General features: G+C 45.2%; 1 protein-coding gene across 1 annotated transcript in view; it reads left to right on the forward strand.

Annotated features, from left to right (window-relative positions):
- Positions 1-25,592, forward strand: part of Ep400 (E1A binding protein p400) — a 100,256-nt gene that overhangs the window by 4,319 nt on the left and 70,345 nt on the right. Inside the window, 6 exon segments of the mRNA XM_033762491.1 lie at positions 2,273-3,645; positions 17,490-17,580; positions 19,098-19,205; positions 19,675-20,060; positions 22,226-22,522; positions 23,768-23,953. Of these exon segments, the coding sequence (XP_033618382.1) occupies positions 2,308-3,645; positions 17,490-17,580; positions 19,098-19,205; positions 19,675-20,060; positions 22,226-22,522; positions 23,768-23,953 (2,406 nt within the window). The 5' untranslated portion in view covers positions 2,273-2,307.

A 25,592-nucleotide genomic window follows, 5' to 3' on the forward strand; every position in this document is an offset into this window, starting at 1 on the left:
CCCTCACTCTTGGATTTCTGAGCCTCTGGGAAACTGGTATGACCTCAATAGAGAGGTTGTGCCATGTTGCACCCCCAGAAGACTTCCCTGACAGTGCAGATGAGGTCCTTGGTAGTTCCTTTCTCTTTCCCTGTGAGCCTCCTTTTCTTGCATTTCTTCCTTCTCTTGTGCTCTTGTGGAGTGTTAGGGTCTGAGGCCACTCTTGCTTCTGTCCTAGGACTTTTTATCATGCCTCCTTTGCTGCCTGTCAGCCTTCTAGGGCAGAGTCTCTTTGTCCTTTAGTAGCGTGTATCCTGAGGCATGAGAGGCTCTGGTTTGTTGACTGGGCTTACAAGGGAGTGTCTGGTCTTGTAGCCTGCTAGTGCATCTGAGGGTGCTGTGTTCTGGTGTAGTGGGGCAGAATGCCTCAGGGTGCCACCCTCCCAGGGCAGAGGCAGGCAGACTGCTGTGCTCCGTGAGGAGCTAGAGAAGGCCTTCCTGGTCAGTCCTTCTGCTGCTGCAGCCTACAGTATGCCTGGCCTCCAGCTGCTCAGCTCCTGTCCTTCAGATGGGGTGGCTGTGAGTGTGGAGGATCTCACTAGAAATGAATGATTGAAATGCAGGGCAAAAGCATACAGGCTGTATGAGAATCAAGTGTTTAAACAACAAAAAGGTAAGTGAAGCATGTTGTGTCTTTCCTCTTTCCCAAGAAAAACTGCCTAGCCTTGAGACAGCTCTGGCCCAAACTGCTTTTCTCCTGTTTTTGTTTTTGTTTTGTTTTGTTTGTTTTTTTACACTGATATTCTAAATAAAAGCCAGAGGCGCAAGGTCTGTTCTACCCCCAGTATAAATAAGTAAACAAACAAACAAATGCCAGAGAGTCCTTGCTTTGATGGCTTTTCTTCTCCCAGATTCTTCCTGATGGCTGGGCACTCTTTGTGGATAAACAGCCCCTCTGGGTCTCTTGGCGACTGAACTGAGTCTTTTCATCCACCACACTGCCCATGGTCACTCACTGTAGCACTTGAGGGCTCATGGGATGGGTGGCCTCGCATGGCACCCACAGGGTTAGCACAGCCATCAGCAAGGTTGACTGAACAGTAGCTGCCAGCATCATGCATCTGCTCTCCAGGCCAAGTCCCAGGTCCTGGGCACAGCAGGAACGCACAGGACACTTTTCTACTCTGTGTTGGAAGAGATGGTGTCCAGTGTTGCCTCTGTGCCTTGCCTTGCCTTCTCTTCTCAGTACTGGAGCTTGAACTCAGGGCCTCGCATATGCTAGGCTAGTGCTCTGCCTCTGAGCTGCATCCCTAGCCTGTGTCTTTCTTTTTGAAGGGCACTTTCTGTTTTTATATGCAGAATCCCAGCCTTGTACATTTAACCCAGTTTAGGGCAGGCCCTTTAGCCTTTGCTTTTCCCAACTTGGCATTGTGAATCTGGGCCAGGACATTGCCTTCCCAGTGGCAGTGGAGTGCATCACTGTCCTGTACTTGGTCCCAAGAGCACTTCTGTCTCTCGAGGAAGCTTGTTTGAAGGCAGGGTTGCTGCTTGTTTGCTGGAGATGGGACATTCATCCTGGCCTTCCCTTTGATGATGCAGAAAGGGCCCCTGTCTTGCTGCACGGGTGGGCAGGAAGGCACCCAGCTTGTTCCATCCGCGTCATGTGCAGCCTTCACCACATGACAGGATTGACTCTGCTCCAGGGACTGGCTGTCTCTTGGTGGGGCTGTCCCCTTTGCTGGCAGCTTTTTTTCCTTGCCCAAGCCAGTTGTCTCCTCTCCAGCTCAGGTCTATCCTCTGGTACTTTGGGTGTGCACAGGTGGGCATAGTGAGTTGCAGGAAGCACTGTCAGATGCCTTAGGAAAGCCCTTTGGTGCTGCAGCTGGATGTAGCAGGACCATTGGGCATAGTGGATGAAGTTACTTTTGGGCTCAGTGTTCTGTTCTGTTCACTGCTAAAATCCTTAGGCCTTTGTCAAACAGTATTGGTCTCATACTTTTTCACAACCCTGTCCTAGGGCCACCTTCTTCCCTTGACCTTTTTTCCTTTTGGCATCTTGGGTAGCAAAGGAAAGAGGGAAAAGCCATCTGTGGGTTAGATGTAGATGGCCTCCTGCACTTTGTTTGGGTGCATTAGTAACATGCCCTCTGGTCTGAATCAGATGCCAGTGGGAACTTACTCTTGGAGTAGCTTCCATGGCTGGCAGGTGGTAATCAAGCAATTTTACTAAGTAAGTGGTAATCAAGCAATTTTATCTGCTTCCCAGTAACTTGCTTTAATTTTTATTTCCTAGGAGAATATTACGTGAGATAGTGAAGGAAGGTGATAATGCACCATGGCAGCGGTCCTCAGAATGTCCAGCATCAGCTGCAGAGGTCCAGGTCCTTTACTGGCAGTGAGGAGGAGCAGCCAGCTCATCCAAACCTGCCCCCATCTCCTGCAGCACCCTTTGCTCCATCTGCCAGCCCTTCTGCACCTCAGTCCCCCGGTTACCAGATACAGCAGCTGATGAGCAGAAGTCCTGTAACTGGACAGAATGTGAACATCACCCTTCAGAACGTCGGCCCTGTCGTGGGAGGAAACCAGCAGATCACACTGGCCCCGCTGCCACTGCCCAGCCCTACCTCGCCAGGTTTCCAGTTCAGTGCACAGCAGAGGCGGTTTGAGCATGGGTCCCCGTCATACATCCAAGTTACCTCCCCGCTGTCTCAGCAGGTCCAGACGCAGAGCCCTACACAGCCCAGCCCAGGACCTGGGCAGGCACTGCAGAGTGTGCGTGCTGGGGCCCCAGGCCCAGGGCTGGGCATTTGCAGCAGCAGCCCCACTGGAGGCTTCGTGGATGCCAGTGTGCTTGTGAGGCAGATCAGCTTGAGTCCATCTAGTGGCGGGCACTTTGTATTTCAGGAGGCACCAGGCCTCACCCCAATGGCTCAGGGAGCCCAGGTCCAGCTTCAGCATGCAGGGGCTCCCATTGTGTCCCGAGAACGGAGACTGTCCCAACCACATGCACAGTCAGGAGGCACTATTCACCACCTGGGGCCCCAGAGCCCTGCGGCTGCAGGAGGGGCTGGCCTGCAGCCCCTGGCCACCCCGGGCCATATCACCACGGCAAGCCTGCCACCCCAGATCAGCAGCATCATCCAGGGCCAGTTGATCCAGCAGCAGCAGCAGCAGGCGCTGCAGGGGCAGCCACTGAGCAGACCTCTGGGATTCGAGAGAGCTCCCAGTGTGCTGCTCCCTGGGGTTGGGGGACCCTCAGCATTTGGGATGACCTCCCCTCCTCCACCCACCAGCCCATCCAGAACTACCATGCCCCCGGGCCTTTCCAGCCTACCCCTCACATCTGCGGGCAGCTCAGGGGTGAAGAAGGTACCCAAGAAGCTGGAGGAGATCCCCCCAGCCTCCCAGGAGATGGCACAGATGCGGAAGCAGTGCCTGGACTACCACTACAAGGAGATGGAGGTGCTCAGGGAGGCCTTCAAGGAGTATCTGATTGAACTGTTTTTCTTGCAACATCTTCAGGGGAACATGATGGATTTCCTAGCCTTTAAAAAGAAGCATTATGCCCCGTTGCAAGCATATCTTAGGCAGAATGATTTGGACATTGAAGAGGAGGAGGAAGAGGAGGAAGAGGAGGAAGAAAAATCTGAGGTTATTAATGATGAGGTAAGAAACAGCAGCTTAATAATATGGAGGATCTGTATGAAGCAAATTAGAGTGCATGCGCAGCAAGTTGAAAAGTAACTCTTGAGCCTGGGGTATTGCACAGATTTTGAATTCATCAGGTTCTGATGGAGGAGTAAGGTTGGAGAATGCATTTCCTTTCTCACTTCATGGTGAGGAAGAGCTGTTCCTGCTCAGCTGAGTTAGGAAGAGGGTGCATGGGGCTGTGACTGGTGCCTTCTCTGCACCAGGGAACCAGAGCCCATCTTAGCCAAGACTGGCCAGTGCAGTCCAGTTTCCCCTGGGCTTGTGGTCCTGGTTATCCCCAGCAGGTGGGGAAGGTTCTGCTGAAGGTGCAGGGCGTAGCCCGTCCCCTGGTTTCCAGGTTTCACGTAGTATTTGTGTAGCTCTGTCCGTAAACACTGCCAACATAGTTTTTAACAAAGTTTAAATCACCGGCCAAAATTACAACTCACTAAATAGATTTATAGGAGATTCTATTTATATATTTTATTTTGCAGTGCCAGGGATCGAACCCAGGGCCTTCACACTGAGCTGTATTCCCAGCCCTTGTTAATTGTTTGAGACAAGGTCTCACTAAATTGCTCATGCTAGGCTTGAACTTGGAATTCTGCCTCAGCCTCCCAGAGTGCTGGCATTACAGGTGTCTGTCACCATACCTGGATTTATATGAGATCTTCATAATTAAGATAATATTATGGCAAAGAAATGAGATTCCCCCCCACTGCTAGAAGTAGTTTTAGGTTTGAGCTCATGTTTTAAATCCACACTTCTGCACATGCCTATTATGTAATATTTACGATGGAATCTTTTGTAGACAGCTTATGTTTTGGTGCCTAGAATAGGTGTACTATAAATCCCACACCATAGTCATTCCCAGGGTCCTCTTATTTGTGCTTCCTAAGCCAGGGTGACAGAGTATTGTACTGTAATGCACTGTATTTTGTGCCTCTGTGTTGTGTAGTGTACACTATGTTGGTGGAGCTATTTTTGTTTTATGATAGAGCTAAAACAATTTAAATCTTTGTCAGCCCTTGTGCAAAGAAACTAGCTTTTGGTGAGCAAAAGCTTGTCTCTCTGCTCCAGTGTCCTCACTGGCATCTATGGATGTATCTGTGGCTTTGCCATCTGTGTCTTCTTCAGCATCCTTCCCGGGATGGGCTGCTTTTGTTTTCAGGTCTATATGACTATTTCAAGGACTTCCCCTCTATTGCCATGAAACAGTGAAATTCATTTCTCTTTATGTTTATACCCATGTTGTCTGTTAGGTCAGTCACCTTATCTGTACTTGGGAAGAAAAGTAAATCCCTGTTTACAGCTTCCTAGTGCAATAGACCTTTGCCTTTCAACCCATAGGGGTAGATACAGTGCTGTGGTAAAGATGGCCCAGGAAGCGCAGGGCTTTGTTACTTGAGTCTGCCAGTCCCACTTTAAGGTTTGAAGGTGCCAAACCTAGGATGTTTCCTTTGATCTAAACTGGAGTGCCTGTAGATTGGCAGTTGTTACATTATAAATCTGTCAGTTCAGTGTCCTTTTACAGGATGTGATGCAAAAACATTTCATTTTTAAACACCCGAATCAGTGAGCTGACAACAATGAAATTCTAACACAATTTTGAGCAGTCTAAAAATTATGTTGCCTTTTTTTCTCAAAATATTTCTCTCAGGTAAAGGTTGTGACAGGCAAGGATGGGCAGACTGGGACTCCTGTTGCTATAGCAACCCAGCTTCCGCCAAATGTTTCTGCTGCTTTTTCATCCCAGCAGCAACCATTTCAGGTACTTTTCGATGGTTCTAAACTTTAGTCTCATCCCAAACGTTTCCTTCATCCAGGTATTTTAAACTTCAATTTACTATTTGCTCTTTGGCATTTTTTTTCCAGAGCCCATTCCTTATTTTTAAAAAGTAAAAAAGCCTTCTTGCATATACAGTTATTAAATTGCATGAATCAGTGACCACACAGAGCTTACTGCATTATTTTTTTGCATACTTGCAGTGTGGTAGTAGCTTTTAGTGTGCATGTCATCTAATCTGCAAGTCCTGTTGATTGTATGCTCAGGGTTCCTTGTGTGCTGTGTTTAAATGTTTGTTCTTTCTTGTGTCTTTTACTGTATTTTGAGAACAGTGCAAAACAGAACAAGGACAGATTTTAGCAGATGATGATTTGGTATGTTCTTTAACTGGAGGAAATACTGATGTGAAACTACCCCTGAGGGCACAAGGGCTAAGGGCTTCCCAGTGGAGGTTAGCACGCGCAATCTAGTGATGCCAGAAATTTAAGACAGTGTCAAGGTCGAGGAGTTTTTTAATAGATTATGCTGGGTTCTAAGAGCAGTTTCATCTTTGGTTATATTTCTTATTTTTTGTTTTTTATTTTTAATTTTGATGTAATTTCAAACATATGTACAAGTTGCAATAGGCATACAAAAAACTCCCTTGATACCTAGTCTAAATTTACCAGTTGTTGACTTTTTGCCCCATTTGCACTAGTTTCATTCTCTCATGTATACATGTGACATCACATAATGCTCCCTTATTCCTAGTTACTTAAACACCTAGTAGACAGGGATGTTACCTCACCTAATCCCGGTAGAGTGATCTGAGGGAGAACATTTTATAGTGACCCATAGTGTATATTCAGATTCCATCTGTTGTTCTGAAGCTATTCTTTTTGTTTGTTTGTTTTTGGAGACAGGGTCTCACTATGTAGTTGAAACTGTCCTGGAACTCACTATATAGCCCAGGACGAAGCTATTCTTTATAGTTCTTTCCCCACCCTGGGACCCTGTCCAGGATCTCACAGGTTTAGTCTTTATGACTCTTTGGGTTTTAGTCTGGGCCACTGCCTCAGCCTTCACTGACCTCGATGTTTCCCAGGAGTGCAGACCAGCTGTCTTATAGACACTGCAGTGTGGGGCTGTCTGTTGTTTATCAGGGCCATATTCAGTCATTGTTTTGAGAGGAATGCCACAGAAGTTACGATGTAGTCATCTGAGTGTCATACAGAAGACCATGATGTCACTTTGTGCCATGGCTGGTGATGCTGGCTTTTAGCACTTGGCTAAAGTGGTGTCCACAAGGCCTGTATAATCACTTGTTTTTCCTTTTATGAATGATGAGTAGAGACACTTTGAGACTTACATAAATGTCCCCCACTGATTCTAGAGTCAGTTGATGAGCTATGTCAGAATCAGTTATTGCTGACGTGGGTTTTCTACCTCCATCATTCCTAGCAGGCTTGCTAATCAGCATCTGCTGTAATAATGAGTTTCCTTCTTCCTTCATGTTTATATGCATTTGTGGTATGGATGCTTAATCCAGTAAGTTATATATCACTCTTAAGTGTTTGTTTTTATTTAAACTTATATACATTCAGTATAATTAAGTTTTGGTCTGTACTTCTGAGTTTAGACAGATTGATAGAGTTGTGCACTCCCTACCCTGACAGTCAAACACAGAACAGCTCTGTCACCCAGACCAGCTCTGTCACCCAGACCATGTCTGGACATCCCCTTGGATTCATCTCTCGCTCCGTCTCTGTTTTCCAACTCCATGACTGCCTTCTTCAGGCTGGGATGGGGGCTCTCACTCTGCATAGTGCACTGGAGGGAGTGCATTTTGTTGTATTTACCAGTAGTTTTCATCACTGACTGGTGCTTCATTGCCTGGACAAGTTGTGGCTCATTCATTCTTTTATCCTTTGGAAGATCTTGGGGTATTTCCATTTAGGATTTATGAATAAAGCAACTATAATTGCTCTCATGTAGTTTTCTGAGTAAACATAGACTTTGATTTCAGTTGTATAAATACTTACGAGTCTTGATTGTTAGATTGTGTAGGTATGTTTGCCTTTCTAGGAAATGGCTAGCTTTTCTGCTGGTTGCCATCCCATAGCAGTGTGGCCTGCCTCCTTGCTGTCCCTCCTTGCTACCTCTTGTCATCAGGGTTCTGTTTGAGTCACCCTATTAGGTACACACCTTTTCGGGGTGTTGTGTCGCTAAGACTGATGAACATCTTTGCTTGCAATCTTTGGTTGTTTGTGTATCTTTCATGAAGTATTTGTTTATGACTCACTTATTTTTTATTAGAGTTTTATTGTTGCATTTGAAAGCTCTTTGTGTAATATGGTTATCAGGTTTTTTGTCAGACATGAGATTTGCAAGTTTTCTCCTAGTCTGTTCTTCTCTCAGCGCTTAGCTACTGCAGAGCAAATGTTTTAAATTGGATGAAGTACAGCTTACCATTTTTTAAATGGATCACATTTCTGGTATATCTAAGAACTCCTTGCTTCTGTGGTTTTTTTGTTTTTTTTTTTTTTTGGAAGTTTTATACTTTTTTCCTGTTTTGGTGGTACAGGGGATTGAGCCAAGGGAGTGCTGAGTGATATCCCCATCCCCTAGCCCCCCCTTTTTTTTTTTTGGTACTGGGGTTTGAACTCAGGACCTTGTGCTTTCGCTTTCGAGGCAGGCATCAGCACCAGTGAGCTAAATCCCTGGCCCAACCTTTTTTTTTTTTTTTTTTTTTTTTTTTTTTTTTTTTTGAGCTAGGGTCTCACTGTGTAATTCAGGCTGGGCTTGAACTCATAGTGATCCTCCTGCCTCAGTCTCCCAAATGCTGAAATTATAAGCATGAGCCACTACACCCAGGTTTTGTTTGTTTGTTAATTTTGAGATAGGGTCTTGCTAGGTTGCCCACGCTGGGCCTTGAAATTGTAATCTTCCTACCTCTGCCTCTCAAGTATTTGGGAATACAGGTGTGTGTCACCATGCCTCTTTGGAAGTTTTATAGATTTACATTTAGACTTGTCATCCATTTTCAGTGAATCTCTGTATAATGTGACAAATACAGGTAGCAGTTCATTTTTTTGCATATGGATGTTTAGTTGTCTATTGTTCTTTGCCCTTGCTTTGTGGCCCAGGCAGGGTCTTCCAGTGTGGCGCTGAAGGGGCAGGGGTGAGCACAGACACTCAGGCTTCCCATTCTCTGGGGAGCATTTGTCCTTCACCAGGATGTGGGAGCTGTGGGTTGTACATGTCCTTTATTTTGTTAATGCTATTTCAGTGCTTTTGGTGATTTATGATTTTTCTTCTTTTCTTTGAGACAAGGTTTTGCTGTATAGTATAGTCTAGGTCAGGCTTGAACTTGGTATATGCCCCAGGCTGGCCTTGAACTTGTGGTCCTCTTTCCTCAGCCTCCTGTAGAGCTGGGATTACAGGCCTGCGCCACCATGTCAGGCTTGTGACTTTTCTTCTGTGTGTAAAAATGGAATTACTTTAAATTGATGTATAATTTACAGATGGGGATTGCATAGATCTTTGGTATTAGGTTTGCTCAGTTTTAACAAACGTGTGTACCTGTGTCATCCACACGACAGTCATGGTGCCCATTTTCACAACTCTGTAAGCTTTTCTGGTGCTCCTTGCCAGGTCTCTGCTGCCCAGCCCCTACCTGCTGTTCTCTTGATATTTATTCTGATGCTGAGGTTGTCTGGAGTAGACCCATGGGAGCCCCTTCACACCAGCCCCAGTGTACTTTTGAGATGTCCTTATCACTTTATGACACAAACTACAGTGCAGTTCATCATGTGTGTGCCTTGGTGCAGCTCTGGAGTCAGACTTTTCTCCAAGATCCTGGTTCCTTTCTGTGGGGAATATAGTAATTTGATTCTGCTATTTATGTGCTCTTTGTAGTGAGTTTGAATTGAAGATTGGCAGGAAATTTATTAGTAAACCTCTTTCCTGTCACTACATGCAGGATTGTAACAGTGCATTTATAGGTCACACTGATATTTGCTGAAGAACACATCAGTGGCAGGCGAGGAGTAGATCCAGATATATCAAAAAAGATGGTCAGTATTTGGTCTTCAGATGAACTACGCTGACTGTTATGTGTGCCAGATTGCCAGAGGCCAGATTGGGAAGAATACACTGAGTTGGATCCATGAGATTCTCATTTATATTTTATAGCTTTTTATTTTTAGCTGTACTGAGGGTGGAACCTAGCAGTGCTCTACCACTGAGCTATACCCCCTTACCCTTTTTATTTTTGGGGGATGAGACCTTGCTAAGTAGCCGAGTTACCAGTCTGAGCTCGAACTTGCAGTCTTCCTGCTTTAGCTTCCCAGAGTGCTGGTACTTCAGATGTATAGAAAAGTTGAATCATAGAAATGAGAGAATGGAATGGTAGGGGGAAATAGAGACGTTGATCAAAGTGTAAAATTTGCAATTATAAAATGAACACACTTGGGTGTCCTGATGTGCATCATGGTGACTATTTGGTAATACTGTATTCATGACTGAAATTTGCTGAGAGAGAACTTTCAGTACTCTTATACAGAAAAAGCTAACTTTTTTTTTTGTTACCTGGGATCAAACTTGGGACGTTGCACTTTCGAGGCAGGTGGCAGAACCACTGAACCAAATCCCTGGCCCCAAAAGCTAACTCTGGCGATGACAGATTTATCAACTTGACTATGGAACTAATTTCACTGTTTATTAGATCACCTTTTATATTTTAAATACTTTTTTTTTTTGGTACTGGGTATCAAACTGGGGTCTTTGTACTTGCAAGGCCAGGTGGCAGAACCACTAAGCTAAATCTCAAGGCCCCCAAATACATATGGTTTTTAGAGCGACCCTGTCTCATAATTTAAAAAGGGGTGGGGGGGTTCTTGGGATGTAGCTCAGTGTGAAGGCCCTGGGTTCAATCCCCGGTACCACACAGACATGTGCATGCGTGCACACGCACACACACACACACACACACACACACACACACACAAAATATAGCTTTGTCACACTTCAGTATAGGTGACAAAACCCACATTTGTCTGTCGTTATCACCTACAGACTTATCTCTAGGCAGCCTGGGTTGTGACTGTCTTGCTTGTTGTGCAGCTGCTGAAGTGAGCTGGAATCTGTGGGTTCCTCTCCGGACTTGATTTATCTTCCTTCAGACATGTATATACTTGAAGTAGGGCTGCTGGATCATATGGTAATTCTATTTTTAATTTTTTTTTAAGACCTTCCATATTGTTGCCATAATGGTTGTGCTAATTTTCATTTCCACCAACAGTGTATAAATGCCTAACACAATTCCTGCAGTTGTGCTTGCTTCGGCAGCACATACACAATTCCTGCAGTGAGGACCTTGGTGGGAAGAAGGTGTAGGAAGTTTTAAAGACACGAATAATATTTTACTCCTTTTTTTTTTTTTTTTTTTTTTTGAGGCAGCGTCTCACTGTGTAGTTGAGAATGACCTGGAACTCATTATGTAGCCCAGGCTGGTCTCAAACTCACAGCGATCCTCTTTCCTCAGCCTCCTGGAGTGCTGGGATTACAGGCGTGCACCACCACGCCCAGCTAATATTTTACTTCTTTCTTATGCCATGTGATGAGTACATGGTGATTGCTTTATTATTGCCCTTTTTACTTTTTTTTTTTTTTTTTTTTTTTTTTTTTTTTTTTTGGTACTGGGGATCAAACTCAGGATCTTACGCTTGGCAGGCAGGCACAGTACCACTGAGCTAAATCCCCGACCCTGCCCTTTTTACTTTTTATTTTGGTTTTTGAGACAGGGTCTCAGTATGTAGTTGAGACTGACCTGGAACTCACTGTGTAGCCCAGGCTGGTTTCGAACTCATAGCGATCCTCCTGCCTCAGCCTCCTGAGTGCTGGGATTACAGGCATGTGCCACCATGCCCGGCTACCCTTGTTACTTTTTAATGTAATTTTCTACTTCTCAACAATGTATTATAAAAATTTTCAAGTATACAGAAAAATTGAATGGATTGTTGAGTGAAGGATACCCCACTATTTAAATTGTAGGATTAGTTTTGCTATGCTTTTAAAGCTGCATTCATGTTTTATAATTTCTTTTGTAGGTATGACATATTTCATTATAAAAATGATTTAAAAGGCTGAAACAGCAGGTCTAGATTTTGAGTTACAGATTTTTTGAGGCAAATACCCAATGAATGTCTGAGGAAATAAAAAAAGTTGAAATGAAAAAAATCTCCTTTTCTTTAGCGGGAAAAATCTCAGTATGGGTTTTATTTACTTCCAGCTGTTAGAATTTTCATGTTGAGTAATTCATATAGATAAATGAAACTAGAAATAAATCCAGACCTTCCATATTGTACATGTATAATTTCTAAAAGATTTCAGGTGGTATTATTAGTATACAGGTATTGTATATAAAATAATACAGATACATATTTATTTAAAAGACTCATCCTAAGTAGAAAGTATCTTTCAGTTATTCTCCTGCTAGAGAATATGAACGATTACCTGTAATTTCATAATCCTGACAGTGATTTCTCACGTTATTTTGCCTGTCAGCTAGCTGACACAAATCTATTACACTTTTTCATTTCATTTTATTTCACAAGCACTCCTTTTGTGTTTTATTCACTGTTGATAATTCTTTGTTTTGCAGCTATTCATTGTCCCTTGAACTGCTTTGAGGAACTGCAGTCCATTTGGACATCTGATCAGTGGTTCCATCCTCTGTTTAGGAAGTGTCCTTTGGGGTAGTATGCCTGGATCCAGAGGCCTTAGCACCTGGAGGACTGCTGTGCGTGTTCTTGGGGTTCCATCAGGAGCGGTGCTGAGTCTGCTAGTGTGGCCCTGAGCCTTACTGCTGGTATATGATGGGCTCAGACACCATACTGAATGCTCCTAAAAGTTTTAAAAGATTTTTTGAATGAACACCTGTGATCCCAACACTCCGGAGGCTGATGGCAGGCCAGTTCAAGACCAGCCTGAACTACGTAGTGAGACCCTGGCTCACTAAACAAACAAAACGCAAAAAACCGGTGGCTTCCCTGTGAACTTTATATGCTGCCAGAACTCCTGCTAATCAATCAAACTGTAGCTTTGCAGTTCCCAGTGTTGGCATGCATGGTTTTCGTCTGTTTCTCAAGGCTGTTAAGATGCTGTTAGGAGTGAGATTACTGCATATGAGATACTGTAGTACTGGTCTTGTCGTACTTATCCCTAAGCTTTCCTGCGGTTATAATGTTTCAGCTGTAATAACACAGCTATTATCTTTTTTATTTTATTTTATGTATATACACATTTTTATGTGTATAGTAAAAGTTTATAGAAATTCAGTAGTATCTTGTTTTGATATATGAGGTGTGATTTAAGAATATAATAAATGTTTAAATTAAATAACAGCACTTCTCAAAAAGAAAAGTAGTAAACTGAAGGCACCATGGATGGTTTTCCTGTTTGAGCTCTCAGTTAGTTATGTCCGAGATCTAGCCTCAGGAGGCTTGGAAGCTGGGAGGTGCAGAGGTGGTGGGTGGATTACTTGGTCCCCCCATTTACCCACTTACACGTGTGGCCTCCTGAGTTGCTCAGGTGGACTTCCGTCCCCTCCTGTGGCCAGTTCTGCCTTTCAGTGACTTGAGTACCAGTCTTACAAAGTGTGGTCCTCCTAGCTTACCGTTTGCTTGTTAAGTACTTGTTTATTTAAATTGGGCAGAAATTTGGTTCGCAGAAGCTGCCAGCTGTTACTGGTCTTCATTTCTTTCTGTATTTGTGTTGAGGTGGCTCATGTTCCAGGCTGGCTCTCCTGTGGGACGTGGCTCTTGTTTTTCACCTGTCTGTGGTTTCCGGGCTTTTGTGAATTATACTGGACCTGTGAGTGAACTCTCTTTTTGCATTGTCTCTCTTAAAGAGTACCCAGAATTAAATTCCTATAAGTATCCCTTTCCTCCATGGGGAATTATTTTTTCTTTTTCTTTTTTACTTTTCTTTTAAAAGGGTTTTCTCTGGGGCTGGGGATTTGATTCACTGGTTCTGCTGCCCACCTGGTAAGGGTAAGGGCCAGGAAAAAAAATTTTTTTTAAATTATGGTTTTCTTAGCCAGGTGTGGTTGTACATGCCTATAATCCCAGTGCTCAGGAGGCTGAGGCAGGATAATCACTGAGTTCAAGGACAGCCTGACTTTATAGTGAGACCCTGTCTCAAAAAAACAAAACAAAAAAAGTTGGGGGGGTGGAGTATTCTTTTTTAAAGTCCTTTATATTTTATTTTCTTGCAAATATTTATTCTTTTTGAGATAAAGTATCACTATGTAGTTCATACTTACCTTGAATTCGCTCTGTAGTCTAGACTGGTCTCAGATTCTCACTCCTCCTGCCTCAGACTCCTCAGTGCTGGGATCACAGGTGTTTGGGATGGTGCCTGGCTGCTCAAGTTTGTATTTTATTTTTATTTTTTAAAATTTTATTTATTAAATGTATTGGCTATGATGGCGAAGTTAGCTGCTTTTGAAGAGGTTTTATCTTTATCTGGTCAGTGTTCCTTCATTTTCAAAAATAATAACCTGTTCTGATGAGTGAAGATGGATTTGAAGATAGATTTGAAAATGGTGTTGAATGCAATTAGGTTATGCTATTTGGACAATAACCTCACCTCGACATAAAAATGAATACATATATTTATTTATTTTTATTAGTACATGTTTGCAGTGCATGCTTATATTTATTGTGGGGAGGTTTATGCATGTAATACTTTTTTTCCTCCTCTTCCCTTCCAATCTCACCCTGTTCCCTTATTTTCAAAAGTTGTTTCCAGTTTTTCTTTTTATAATCTCTTTCCCTTTTTCCCTTCTCTTCCTTCCTCCTTCTCTTTCTTGTTCCCTTTTCCATTTAAAAACTATCTCCCTACTTTTTATTATCTTTTATTTTGCTCTTTATGTTTTGGGTTTCCTATATGAGAAAAATCAAACAGTAAACTTATATGTCTGATTTATTTCACTTAACATTATGGTCTCAAGGTGCATTCAAGTTTGTATTTAAGGGAAGTTTTTTGTTTTTTGTTTTTTGTTTGTTTGTTTTTTGGTACCGGCGATTGAACTCAGGACCTTGCGCTTGTGAGGCAGGTGCAGTGCCACTGAGGTAAATCCCCAGCCTTCAAATTTGTATTTAAAGTACAGATATCAGTTTCTTTACCATGGTGATGAGATACAAAAATAAACACTCTACCAATGAAGAATGATTGCTACCAGTTAGGGTGCCAGGGAGAGAGCAGTCATATAGCCATGTGCCCTGTCCTGGCAGGCTGAGCAGCAGCCGCAGCCTAGAAGCAGTGGGAGGGCTTGTCTACCGCTCATTGTCCAGGTGTGCAGACCTTTTTTGATTTTAACATGTTCACATTGGGGCTGGAATTCATGAGCCAGTGGTACATGCATGACTGGCCCATGCATGGCTGTACCACTTTTCCCATCTGTGGTTCAAGCTGATGGAATGTGTTAATGAAGCCCAGTTTGTTGGTTTCTTCATCTACATACCCATTTTCCCACACCATTTATTGAGTGACTTTTTGTTTGCCTTCAGATTGCTCCTGCAGGTTTGAAAATCATGTGCTTATGTGTGGTGGGCATTGCAGGTCCTGATTGCTGGAGCCTTGGTAGTGTGGAAGTCAGGCCCTGTGTGGCTCTGCTTGTGTGAGTTCTTTCTTGTGGTCACTGCCTCCTCTACATTCTCAGGCCACTATTGAGCCCTTCCAGGGAATTTTTTTTTTGGTGGTACCAGGGATCAAACTCAGGCTCTTGAGCTTGCAAGGCAGCCAGCAGAACCACTGAGCCAAATCCATGGCCCAAGTTCTAGAATCTTTAATTGGCTCTCCATAGTTTGTTTTCCTGTCAAAATTTCCTGCTTGTCCTTTATTATTGTGTGTTTTTCTTTACATTCTTGGGCATTCTTATCAAAACTACTGTAAAATCCTTTCCTGCTAATTTCAGTGGTGGGCTGTACTGGGGTTGGTGTCCATTAATTGTCTTTTTAATGTGGCTCATGTTTTCTTGCTCTTTTGTAAGTTTGAGCAATTTGGTATTAGATTTTGGAAACTGGCTTCTGTTAGTCTTCTGATTGTGAGAGTTTTGTGTTAATACCTAGCTCGCTGTGGAACTGAAACTATTAGGTCTGCTCCTAAGGCAAGTGGCCCCTGACATCTCCTTCGTGTCTTGGCTTTTGTGTGCTATGTGTGTCTGGCCAGGATCAGGGAGGGAGGCAGGCTTCTTTCTCCAGAAGGCTCCTTCATCCTGGCTTTGTGCCAGTCCTCAGGGTGCAGCCTGGGCTTCGCACCACCCCATGTACCAACTGTGGACACCCTACCAATCCTCATTCCCTTCTCACAATTCTGATTCCCCTCACATCACTAGTGTCTTCATATTTTTCACAGCTCACTTACTGGTTATCTGAAATACACCCCTTTGTTAATTTCTTTTATTAAAAATAGTTTGCTCTTTCATAATTAGTACATGTTCATTATGGGGCATTTGGGAAATTTAGAAAATCCATATACAGATTAAAAGTTATCTGTAGTAACTGAGGTTCAGCTCAGTGGTAGAGCCCTTGCCTGGCACGCACAAAGCCCTGGGTTCCATCCCCAACATTGCTACCAAAAAGGATAATAAAGGTACCTGTAATCCTGCCACAGGGATGGTGCTCCTGCCATGTCATCAGTCTTTCACATCGTTCCTTCCTCCCTCTTTGTCCACTCTCTGTCCCCTGCTCTCTTCCTTCTTCCTCCATTTTTGTCGAGTGTAGCAGGGTGCCTCGTGCTGACCGTCCTGGGTTTCACTTGTGAAAACATGGTGACGTGGTTGGCAGTGATTGGTTGTACAACATCCCTGTCTTGCGCTGCAGGGCAGTGGCTTGCAGCCATCCCCTCTTGTTGAGGTGACTTTGTTTAGGTGTCTGTAGCTTCTGATTTAAACACTTCTCTGAACAGAGTGGACAAATTGAGTCTTTTCCCTACCAACATGGCTATAGTGACCTTTGCTGTGGTGGCCAAGTTCTTATGCTGATTGAAAAGGGTAAATTGTGCTCACCAAGACTGAACTAGTTGCTGTCTTTGCAAAATAACACAGTGGCTTTTTTAGGTAAACTTTAAAAAAATACTCATCTTGTTTTTTTAGTACCAGGCATTGAACCCAGAACCTTGCTTCATGATAGGCAGGAGCTCTGTCACCAAGCTGCACCCCCAGCTCTTTTAATGAGTTGCTCAGGCTGGCCTTGAACTTCTGATCCTCCTGCCTCAGCCTCCTGAGTAGGCTGGGATTAGAGGCATGCACTATACTTGGTTGAAAGAGTTTATTTTTTTAGAGCAGTTTTAGTTCATAGCAGAATTGAGAGAAGGTACAGAGGACCCCTTTCCCTTCCCTCATATACAGCCTTTTTCAGGATGTCCTACAGGTGCTTGGAACCATGTAGCACAGGCCTTTGTAGATTGGCTTCTCTTGCTTTGAAACACTTAAGCAACATAACACACACATTTCACATAACTACTGTAGGTTGCTAACCCTAAGAAATACCACTTTGATGACCCAAGGTAGATTTTGTTAATGGGAGTTGTAGTGTTGTTTTGCAGTAGAAGATAGCCTGTCCTTCCTTGGACTACTGAGCCATGTTTGGTGTGAGGCTTGGCCATCAGTGTGGCTGGGCAGATCAGCCAGTCTGTAGTTGCAGAGCAGAAGCCAAGGTTTCACAGGAGAGGCTCCTTGCTGTCATTCACCCAATGCAGAGCCAGTTAGGTGCCCAAGGACTGTAGTTTTGTGCTGACTTGAAATTCCATTTAAAACCAGAATAATATGTTTTATAAGTCCTTTTTACCCTGCAGAGGTAAGTTAGAACTGTGCAGTGTTTATCATACACAAGTATACATTACCTATGTCTATTTAAAGACACCAAGTAAGAAACATTTCTCCCATTAAAAAGGAATGGAGCTGATGTTTGGGATAGGTCTGATAGTTGACATTCAGGCTTCTCACACCCATGGATGAGAGGAATCTCACAGCTTCTTGTGTTTCTAGCAGCAGGCCCTTGTGGGGAGCCTGGTGGCAGGGCCTGGTGCTGCAGCAGAGGTGGACCCCTTCCGGAGGCAGCCAGCGATGCCACCTGCAGGTACGTGCTGGGCCGGGCTCTTGAGGCAGCCAGCTGGTGGAAACCACACCCTCTCCCTTGCCTGCCAACTCTAGAGAGCTTAGCTTCTTCCTCCTTTCAAAGTTAGTTTTCTTCTGGTGACCATCAGCTGAGCAAAATATTTATGTGATGCTTACATGTAGCAAACTTGACGTTTTTCAGTTGATCAGGTTGTGCTCCATTTTGACTTTTCATGGGCATTTGTAGGCACCTTAGTTACTGTGATATGATTAAATGCAATGTCACCCAATTTTTGAAGTCATTTTTTGAGGTGAAGTTTTCCTTAACATTCTAAGCATGAAGAAAGACTGGTGGTTCTGAAGGTGTCGCTTTAGGCTACCTCTGGTTTAGTGCCTTCCTACTGCCCAGTAACAGCAGTGACTGCTGTTTATGCTGTGTGGACTTACACAGACTTGAGTATTGTTTACATGTGTGTTATTTTGAAAGAAATGAAATGTGCTCATATACAGACTTTTAAGTCTTTTTAAAGATACTAACAATAATTAATGGCTATCTTTCTAAGCCATGCACCAGATTCTTTTTGGAGGCTGTGTAGTATTCCCTCATGTGGAGGATGCATTTTTACTAGTCAGCTCTTACCATTCATTTGTTAGTGCCCCCTTTTTTTTGGTCATATTCCACAGAGGATTGGGCATCTAGTCTCAAGTGGCTCTGACGTGTTAGCTTATCTAAAGAAAAAGCTCCCAGAAAGGAGCTGCCTGATTAAATCCTGGTGCAGTGGTGGTTTGCAGTACTAACTTCCCTTCCAGAGGGACAGAGCCAGTTCCACTGCCATTGGCAATGTCTGGTTCTCTTAAGAGTTGGTCATCTTATTAGTTAATTTTACTTGATACAATACTGGACTGAACTCGGGGAATGCTGTACTGCTGAACTACATTCCCAGTCCTTTTTATTCTTTTGACTTTACGACAGTCTCTCTTAGTTGCCCAGGTTGGCCTTGAACTTGAAATCCAACTGCCACAGCCTCTCCTGTAGCTGGGATTAGTGCCACAGTTCCCGGCTGGCCATTGCATTTAGTATTATATACCATTTAATCTGGTGATCTGAAGGTGAAAATTAGCTTTTGTTTGGGTGTGGGTTTCTCTGGTTTTGAGTAAGGCCACACAGTGTCTCCTCATGTTTGTTAACTGTTTGTGAGTCTGTTCTGCACTAGCTGCTCATTATCTCTGCCCATGTTGCCCATCTGCTCACTGAGACTGTCCATGGGTTTGTGGATACGCTTAGGGTGTTCAAAACCAGCTCATCTGTCGCGTGTTGCCATGTCTCTCAGCTGTTGCCTGTCCTTTACCTTTTAATGATACTTTTTCTTATATTGGCAAATTTTTAATGAAAAGAAACTATATTTATCAACTTCATCTTTTATGGCATAGAAAGGTCTCCCCTGTTCAGAGTATAAAGACACTTAACACATGTTTTTTCTACTACTTCTGTGGTTTTATTTTTACATGAAACGGCACCTTTCTTGAAAATTATTCTAGAGCAGTCTAAGCGACCTCGCCTTGAAGTGGGTCATCCAGGGGTAGTTTTCCAGCATCCAGGGGTGAACGCAGGCGTCCCTCTGCAGCAGTTAATGCCGACAGTTCAAGGTAAGCCCTGGCGGAGAGCAGCGCCGTTCGCGCATAGCAAGGGCGTGCACGGAGACCTTGATAGCCGCGAGGCTGTGTAGTCGAGGGAGTGCTAAAGTTGGGTTGTCCTCCAAGTCCCCTCTGCCCACTGTAGAAAAGCCCCAGAGACTGTTCTTGCCACTCACATGGGACCCACACACCTCATTGTCATTGTGCTTTCCAGTGAGTTTCACTCCTGTGTGTTTCTGAGTTGTTGCTGTTTTGGGTGCTGTGGTTGTTGGATGCTTGTTTTGCTTGGTGCTAACTTTCGAAGGCCAAGTGCCTTTCTTTCCTTCTCTGTGTGCTCATCTGACATTAGACCATAGAACACTCACTCCATTTGAGTGTGGTGGTTCTCAAGTGGGCTTTGGGCTGTCAAGTGTGTTTCCTCGTGACTCGGTGGAAGCTGCCGTATTCTGAAATCAGTGCTCTGGGCTTTCTTGTTTTGCAGGAGGGATGCCACCCACCCCCCAAGCCGCTCAGCTCTCTGGACAGAAGCAGAGCCAGCAGCAGTATGACCCCTCTACAGGGCCCCCCGTGCAGAATGCTGCCAGCCTGCACACTCCACCGCCGCAGCTGCCTGCCAGGCTGCCCCCGGCCAGTGTACCTACTGCAGCCCTCCCTTCCTCGCTGCAGTTCTCACAGCAGCCACAGGTGGTTGAGGCGCAGGCCCAGATTCAGATCCCAGTGAAGACACAGCAGCCACATGTCCCTATCCCTGCGCCCCCTCCAAGCCAGCTCCCCACCCCCTCTGCCCAGCCTGCACAGCCAGCCCTCCACACCCCGATGCCTGGGAAGGCACAGCTGCAGGTCTCTCAGCTTCCGGTCCAGCCACAGGTACTCTGTGGAAATTTGTTGTTTTGTTAGTTGCAGGAAAAAAGAAAACAATTTGAGGAATTGACTTGTTGCTGGATGTTCATTTCCTCATAGCATAGCAGTTTTGCTCGCCCTCTTAGAACATTGGGTTGATTTGGTGGCTCCGATATGATTTGATTTGATGTGGTAACAGTAGTCCCTATTAAAATACCAGGAAACTAGGCGTGGTGGCACATGCCTATAATCAGTGCTTGGAAGGCTGAGACAGGAGGATTTTGGGGAGTTCAAGGCTAGCCTGAGCCTATGTACTGATTTCAAGGCCAGCCTGAACTACATAGCAAAACTGTTTCAAAAACAAAAAACATACTAAGAAGCTGTTGTTATTGTTGCCCTTAGTACAGGGCCCTATAGCACCTGTTGCTGCATACTGCAAAGAGTGGTGTGTCCCTTACAACATGAGAACTGTCTCATCACATGGAGCCCCACTCTGCCAGCCTCAGAGATGCTGGGCATGGCCCTGTTGGCAACAAGCTGACAAGCCAGAGTGGGATCCTGCTGTGTCTGAGAGCAAAGCTGTGCTCCTAACCACCCAATAGATCTCCTCTACATGCCTTCTTTCTCTTTTTTGGATCCTGTTGACTATAAATGTGTGAGGCATCACTAATCTGGTATACTACACGTTTTTTTAAAAATGCCCTTCTTCCCCCATCAGTCTGTTTCACCTTAGTGTGTGTTTGGAAGGTTTGTAGCAAGCCAGCTTCAGTTCCTGAATACAAGTGGGTTGTAGGAGCTGGGGCACTGTCCTTGCTGAGAGTGTGAAGGGGCTGGAGGGAAGGGTTTTCGGACAGTTGTCTCCACTCTTATAATTTATTTGTATCTTGAGAAAACCTTTCTTCTCACCTCCTGCTCACTCTGAAGAGAATTTCTGGGAGCTTTGAGTTAAGGTTCATTATGATTTGAAGCCAGGCCTTAGGTATATAATAACAGCACAGCAGCTGTCAGTAACAGGCACCACCTACTCGTCATCTTCCCCCTGAGTAGTCAGGCACCATGATGACTTCATTGGCATCATTCTGTCTTCTCTGCTTAGGGAGCCTAAGAAGTAGGCCCTCTCAGCCCATCTACTGAGGAGAAAAGCTTGGTCCAGAAAGGCTAACACCTTGGTACATCACACAGCCAGAACCAGTGGGGCTGTGCTTGCCATCTTGGGTGCAGCCTAGATTAGTGTGGATATGGTTCTTTCTCTTTTGGAGCCACATACTGAGCTGGAGCAGCACTGTGGTTCTTCATAGACTGGTTTACCTGCCTGTCTTGTTGAAGGGATAAGCTGTGGGAAATGAATTGTAAGGAGCTCTAAATAAATCTATAGCAACCATTAATTGTGGGCTGGGCAGGGGCTGGCATGCATTTTCTTTAAAGGGTCTGTTAAGAAATTTCCTGGCTTTGCTGATCTTTCAGTTTCTGTCACTTAGCTCTGTGGCTGATGTGACAGCACAGTGTTTAAAGTGACCAGATGTGGTGGGGGCCCATACAGCTTTATTTCTGAAATTGTGTGCCCACCATGGCTCCCTGAGCCCCAGGGTAGGGAGACTACTTTAGAGCTGTGCAGTGAGGCCTCTGAGTCTTCTCTGCCCTCAAGACCTAGCCCTGTGGTCTTCTTCCCACTCCATTCTTTGCCCTTCTCCTGCTGACCTGTGCCGTGGTGCCAAAGCTCTTTAGTTTCATAAGCTGGACCTTGGGATGGCACTAGGGCTCTGCCTGCTTCAAGAGATGTACTTGGAATTTGTGCTTGCTCTTCAGAGAAAGGATGCAAGATGAGCATGTTGCATTTACCAATGAGAAAAAAGCTTGCATAATTAAATGAATATTTATTGTACTTAGAAAACAGCAGAAAGTCTAGAAAAAGCAAAATAAAGAGCTTACATGGGCTGGGGAACCGAGTTTGATCCCTGGTAACCAAAAAGAAAGCTTCTGTGAGCTTTAAGAGAACAGGTGAAGGCACAGAGAGTTCTTACTAAATCCTGGGCTGGAAGTAAGCTGGCTTCGTGGACATCATGCCACCTGTGGTCTCATAGTCTGGGGATGCAGTGAGCTCTGCTCACTTGATATTGTGGGAGGAGGGCTTGGGCTGGTCTCGTAGGTCCTGGAGCCTTGTCTTGACCCTACTTTGTTGTTCTGCCTGTTAGACTGTGGCATCGGCCAGGCCCCCACTGGACCCTGCCCAGCCCTGCCAGCGGCCCCTGCCCACTCCATCTTCTTCCTCATCCCTTGCACCTGTGAGTGGTGCAGGCCCGGGACCCTTGCCTGCACGGTCCTCACCAGTGAGCAGACCCTCCTCAGCAAGCAGCAAGGCACTGTCTCCTGTCACCTCCCGGTCCCCTGGGGCAGCAGTGCCAGCTCCCCCCAAACCTCAGAGCCCTGCACAGAATGTCACCACATCCCAGGACACCCCTCAAGAGAAGCTGGCAGAGCAGATAGCCCTGGTAAGTGTGCTAAAGCCAATTAGAACATGTGTGCCAAGGAGGTGGAGGTATTGTGTTGCCCAAGCTGGTCTCTAACTCTTTGGCTCAGGTCTCTGGCCTCCTGCCTCAGCCTCCAGAGTACCTGGGCCTTCAGGTATGAACTCATACCTGGCCTGTGTTCCAGTTCATTTTGATTTTGAAGGCTGAGATAGTTTAAAGCTGCATACTTAGTGGTGAGGACAGTTCACCATGGCTTGGGGTCAGTAGAAGCCACAGTCGAATCCGGGGGCATCCCCTCCTTGGGTGGAAACAGGCTCGGTGAGGAGTCTCTTTCTTGTGGCATGACAATGCGACAGTGTGGGGCTGCTTTCCTAACAGTTGCAGGCCTGGCAGTGAGTCAGGGTGGCTTTCTCCTAACATTGCTGCCCAGCATGGAGCGCTTAGTTCTTGTTAGGTGACGAAGCATTTACTTTATTTAGCTTCATTAGAGAAATAAAAAATATACAGTAGATCGAAATATCATGTTTCAAGCTCCTCATTATCTGACTATAACACAGTGATCAATACATGGCAGTCTAACTTCCTAGATTCCTCCCCTCCCTGACTGTTTTGAAGCAAATTCCAGCCAGCCTCATATTGTTTTCCTTATAAATACTTTGGTACAAACATTGGTGTTTTTTTGGTTCAGGACCTTGTGCTTGTGAGGCAGGTCTGGTGCCACTGAGCTACATCCCTGATCCTATAAACATTGGGTTTTGTTGGGTAAGGTAGCGCATGCCTATAATTGTAGCTACTTGGGAGGCTGAGACAGGAAGATCGAGAGTTAGAGACCACCCTCAGCAATTCAGGAAGACCTTACTTCAAAACAAAAAATAATGAAAATTACTGGGGCTGAGGATGTAGCTCAGCTGTAGAATGCTTGCCTAGAATGCAGAGGCCCTGGAGTTTCTGGTGCTGGAAATGGGACCTAGGGCCTCATGCATGCAAGGTAAACACTTCACTAAGTTAACCTTGGCCAGATTTTATTCTGCTTTTAGAGGTGGGATGGGCTGCTGCTCTGACCTCTGAGGCGTCTGGGAGAGTGGAGCTTTGCTCCACTGGCGGCCCTCAGCCATGTGACTGGTGTCCAAGACTCACCTCGTGGTCTCCCCTTCAGTGCCTGACTGAGCCTTTCCCATGGTAGTTTGCGGATTGGGGCCCAGGTTAGTGGAACACACTTACTAGTTGTGTGCTCACCCTTTGTCTTCCCATACTGCGCTCTTCCAGGAAAATCAGATCCACCAGCGGATAGCAGATTTGCGGAAGGAAGGCTTGTGGTCTTTGAGGCGGCTGCCTAAGCTTCAGGAGTCCCCACGCCCCAAGTCCCACTGGGACTATCTTCTGGAGGAGATGCAGTGGATGGCCACAGACTTTGCCCAGGAGAGAAGGTGGAAGTTGGCTGCTGCTAAGAAGGTGAGCTCAACACACAAGCCACCTCTGTGAGGGTCCATGTGCAGGGTTGTAGTAGGTGGGTGTTAGCCTGAACTCTGCAGGCTTCTGGAAGAGTGTTCTGCATTTGGAAGGAAGGCAGCCGTGAGGTCTGCAGGACTATCGGGAGCAAGGCCATGCCCAGCTGTGGTTCTGCTGTGGAGCTGGGTTCCTGTCCTGTCCTTTGGTTGACACTTTGGATGAGGAGGCCTCCAGTGACCCGTACCCTGCTGGTACCCAGGCTTATTGGGAGGCAAGGTGGCTGGGGCTGAGGAATTTGGTGACCAGCATGTCCTGGCGTTTGTTCCTGTCTGCCTCTGGTGCCTCACTGCCCACTTCTAGCTTGCTGAGAACTAACTCGTCACTGTGCTCAAGGCAGATGCTCAGTCGCAGGAGAGCCAGAGGCAGCTCTCAGACATCCTCAGTTGCCCTCCCCTGCTCCCCTGTCTGTCATGCTGCCCTCACTTTCCTGTGCTCAGGGCCCCCCTGCCCTGTGACTTCTTGCCTCTGATCCTCCATCCTTAATTGGAGGGGGTTGTTGAGATGGGGTCTTGCTGTGTGTTGGAAATAAGCCCCTAGATTCAGTTTGTCAGTGCACATAATGAAGCACTCAGACACCAAGAAATCTTGACAAAGCTTTTTACTTTTGTAAAGGCATGCAAGCATGAGGTAGCAGGCATGTAGGAAGACAGGTTGCCCCTTTTATCCCTAATGCCAGAGAAGCAGCTGACCTTTAAATTCATTGGCTGAATTCAAAGGCTTACAGTCTATCAAGGTTGACTAGAGTAGGGTGATGGTGGGGTTAGTGTATTACTGAGTAAGTTAGAAAGGAGGTGTGGGGTTTGGAAGGAAAAGTATTTAGGGGAAAAGTACATAGTAGTAACCATTTTTTGGAGCTCAGGATATTAACGGGGTTGGGGGTGGGGGGTCAATAGTGGATAGATGGCCAGGTCATTTAAACCCAAAATGGAGTTGCTTTGGCCTTGTGCTTTGACAGAAAAGACAAAGCCTACTTCTCACTGTGTCCCTTGACTCATATCTTTGTATTCTTTTTTAAAAACTTTGTGAGCAGAAGTTTTTTCCTCTCTGTCATGTTTTTCTATCAGGCACATGTTAGCTGGATAAGGTGGGGGAGGCTGTTTGGTAAGGGCAGTCTCTAGGCAAGAATAAATAAGCTTTAAAGCACATAAGACCAAAATATAAGCACTAGAATAGAAAAGCAGATTGGGAAAGAAGGCATATCCAGATACTGGTTTTTTGGGGGTTTTTTTTTGGTACCGGGGATTGAACTGGGGTCCTGGCACTTGCAAGGCAGGTGACAGAACCACTGAGCTAAGTTCCCGGCCCCAGATACTGTTTTTAAAGGATTGGAATAGCAATGGTAACTCCTTGGCTCTTAGACCCGTATACAGATGTTGTCACACTGTGAACAGTAATCAGTGACTGGAGCCCCTTTTTGATGCTTTGCCTATATTTATATTACTTTAATAATGTCTTTGGTTACACTTTGTTGGTGGGTGTCCAAGACCAAGTTAAAGTGAGACCAGTATTGGGCTGGGGATTTAGCTCAGCACTGCTGCCACCTGCCTCTCTAGCACAAGGTTCTGAGTTCAAGCCCCTGTAC

The sequence above is a fragment of the Fukomys damarensis genome, unplaced genomic scaffold, assembly GCF_012274545.1.
Source record: "Fukomys damarensis isolate Sample0158 unplaced genomic scaffold, DMR_v1.0_HiC HiC_scaffold_12, whole genome shotgun sequence".
Lineage (NCBI taxonomy): Eukaryota > Metazoa > Chordata > Mammalia > Rodentia > Bathyergidae > Fukomys > Fukomys damarensis.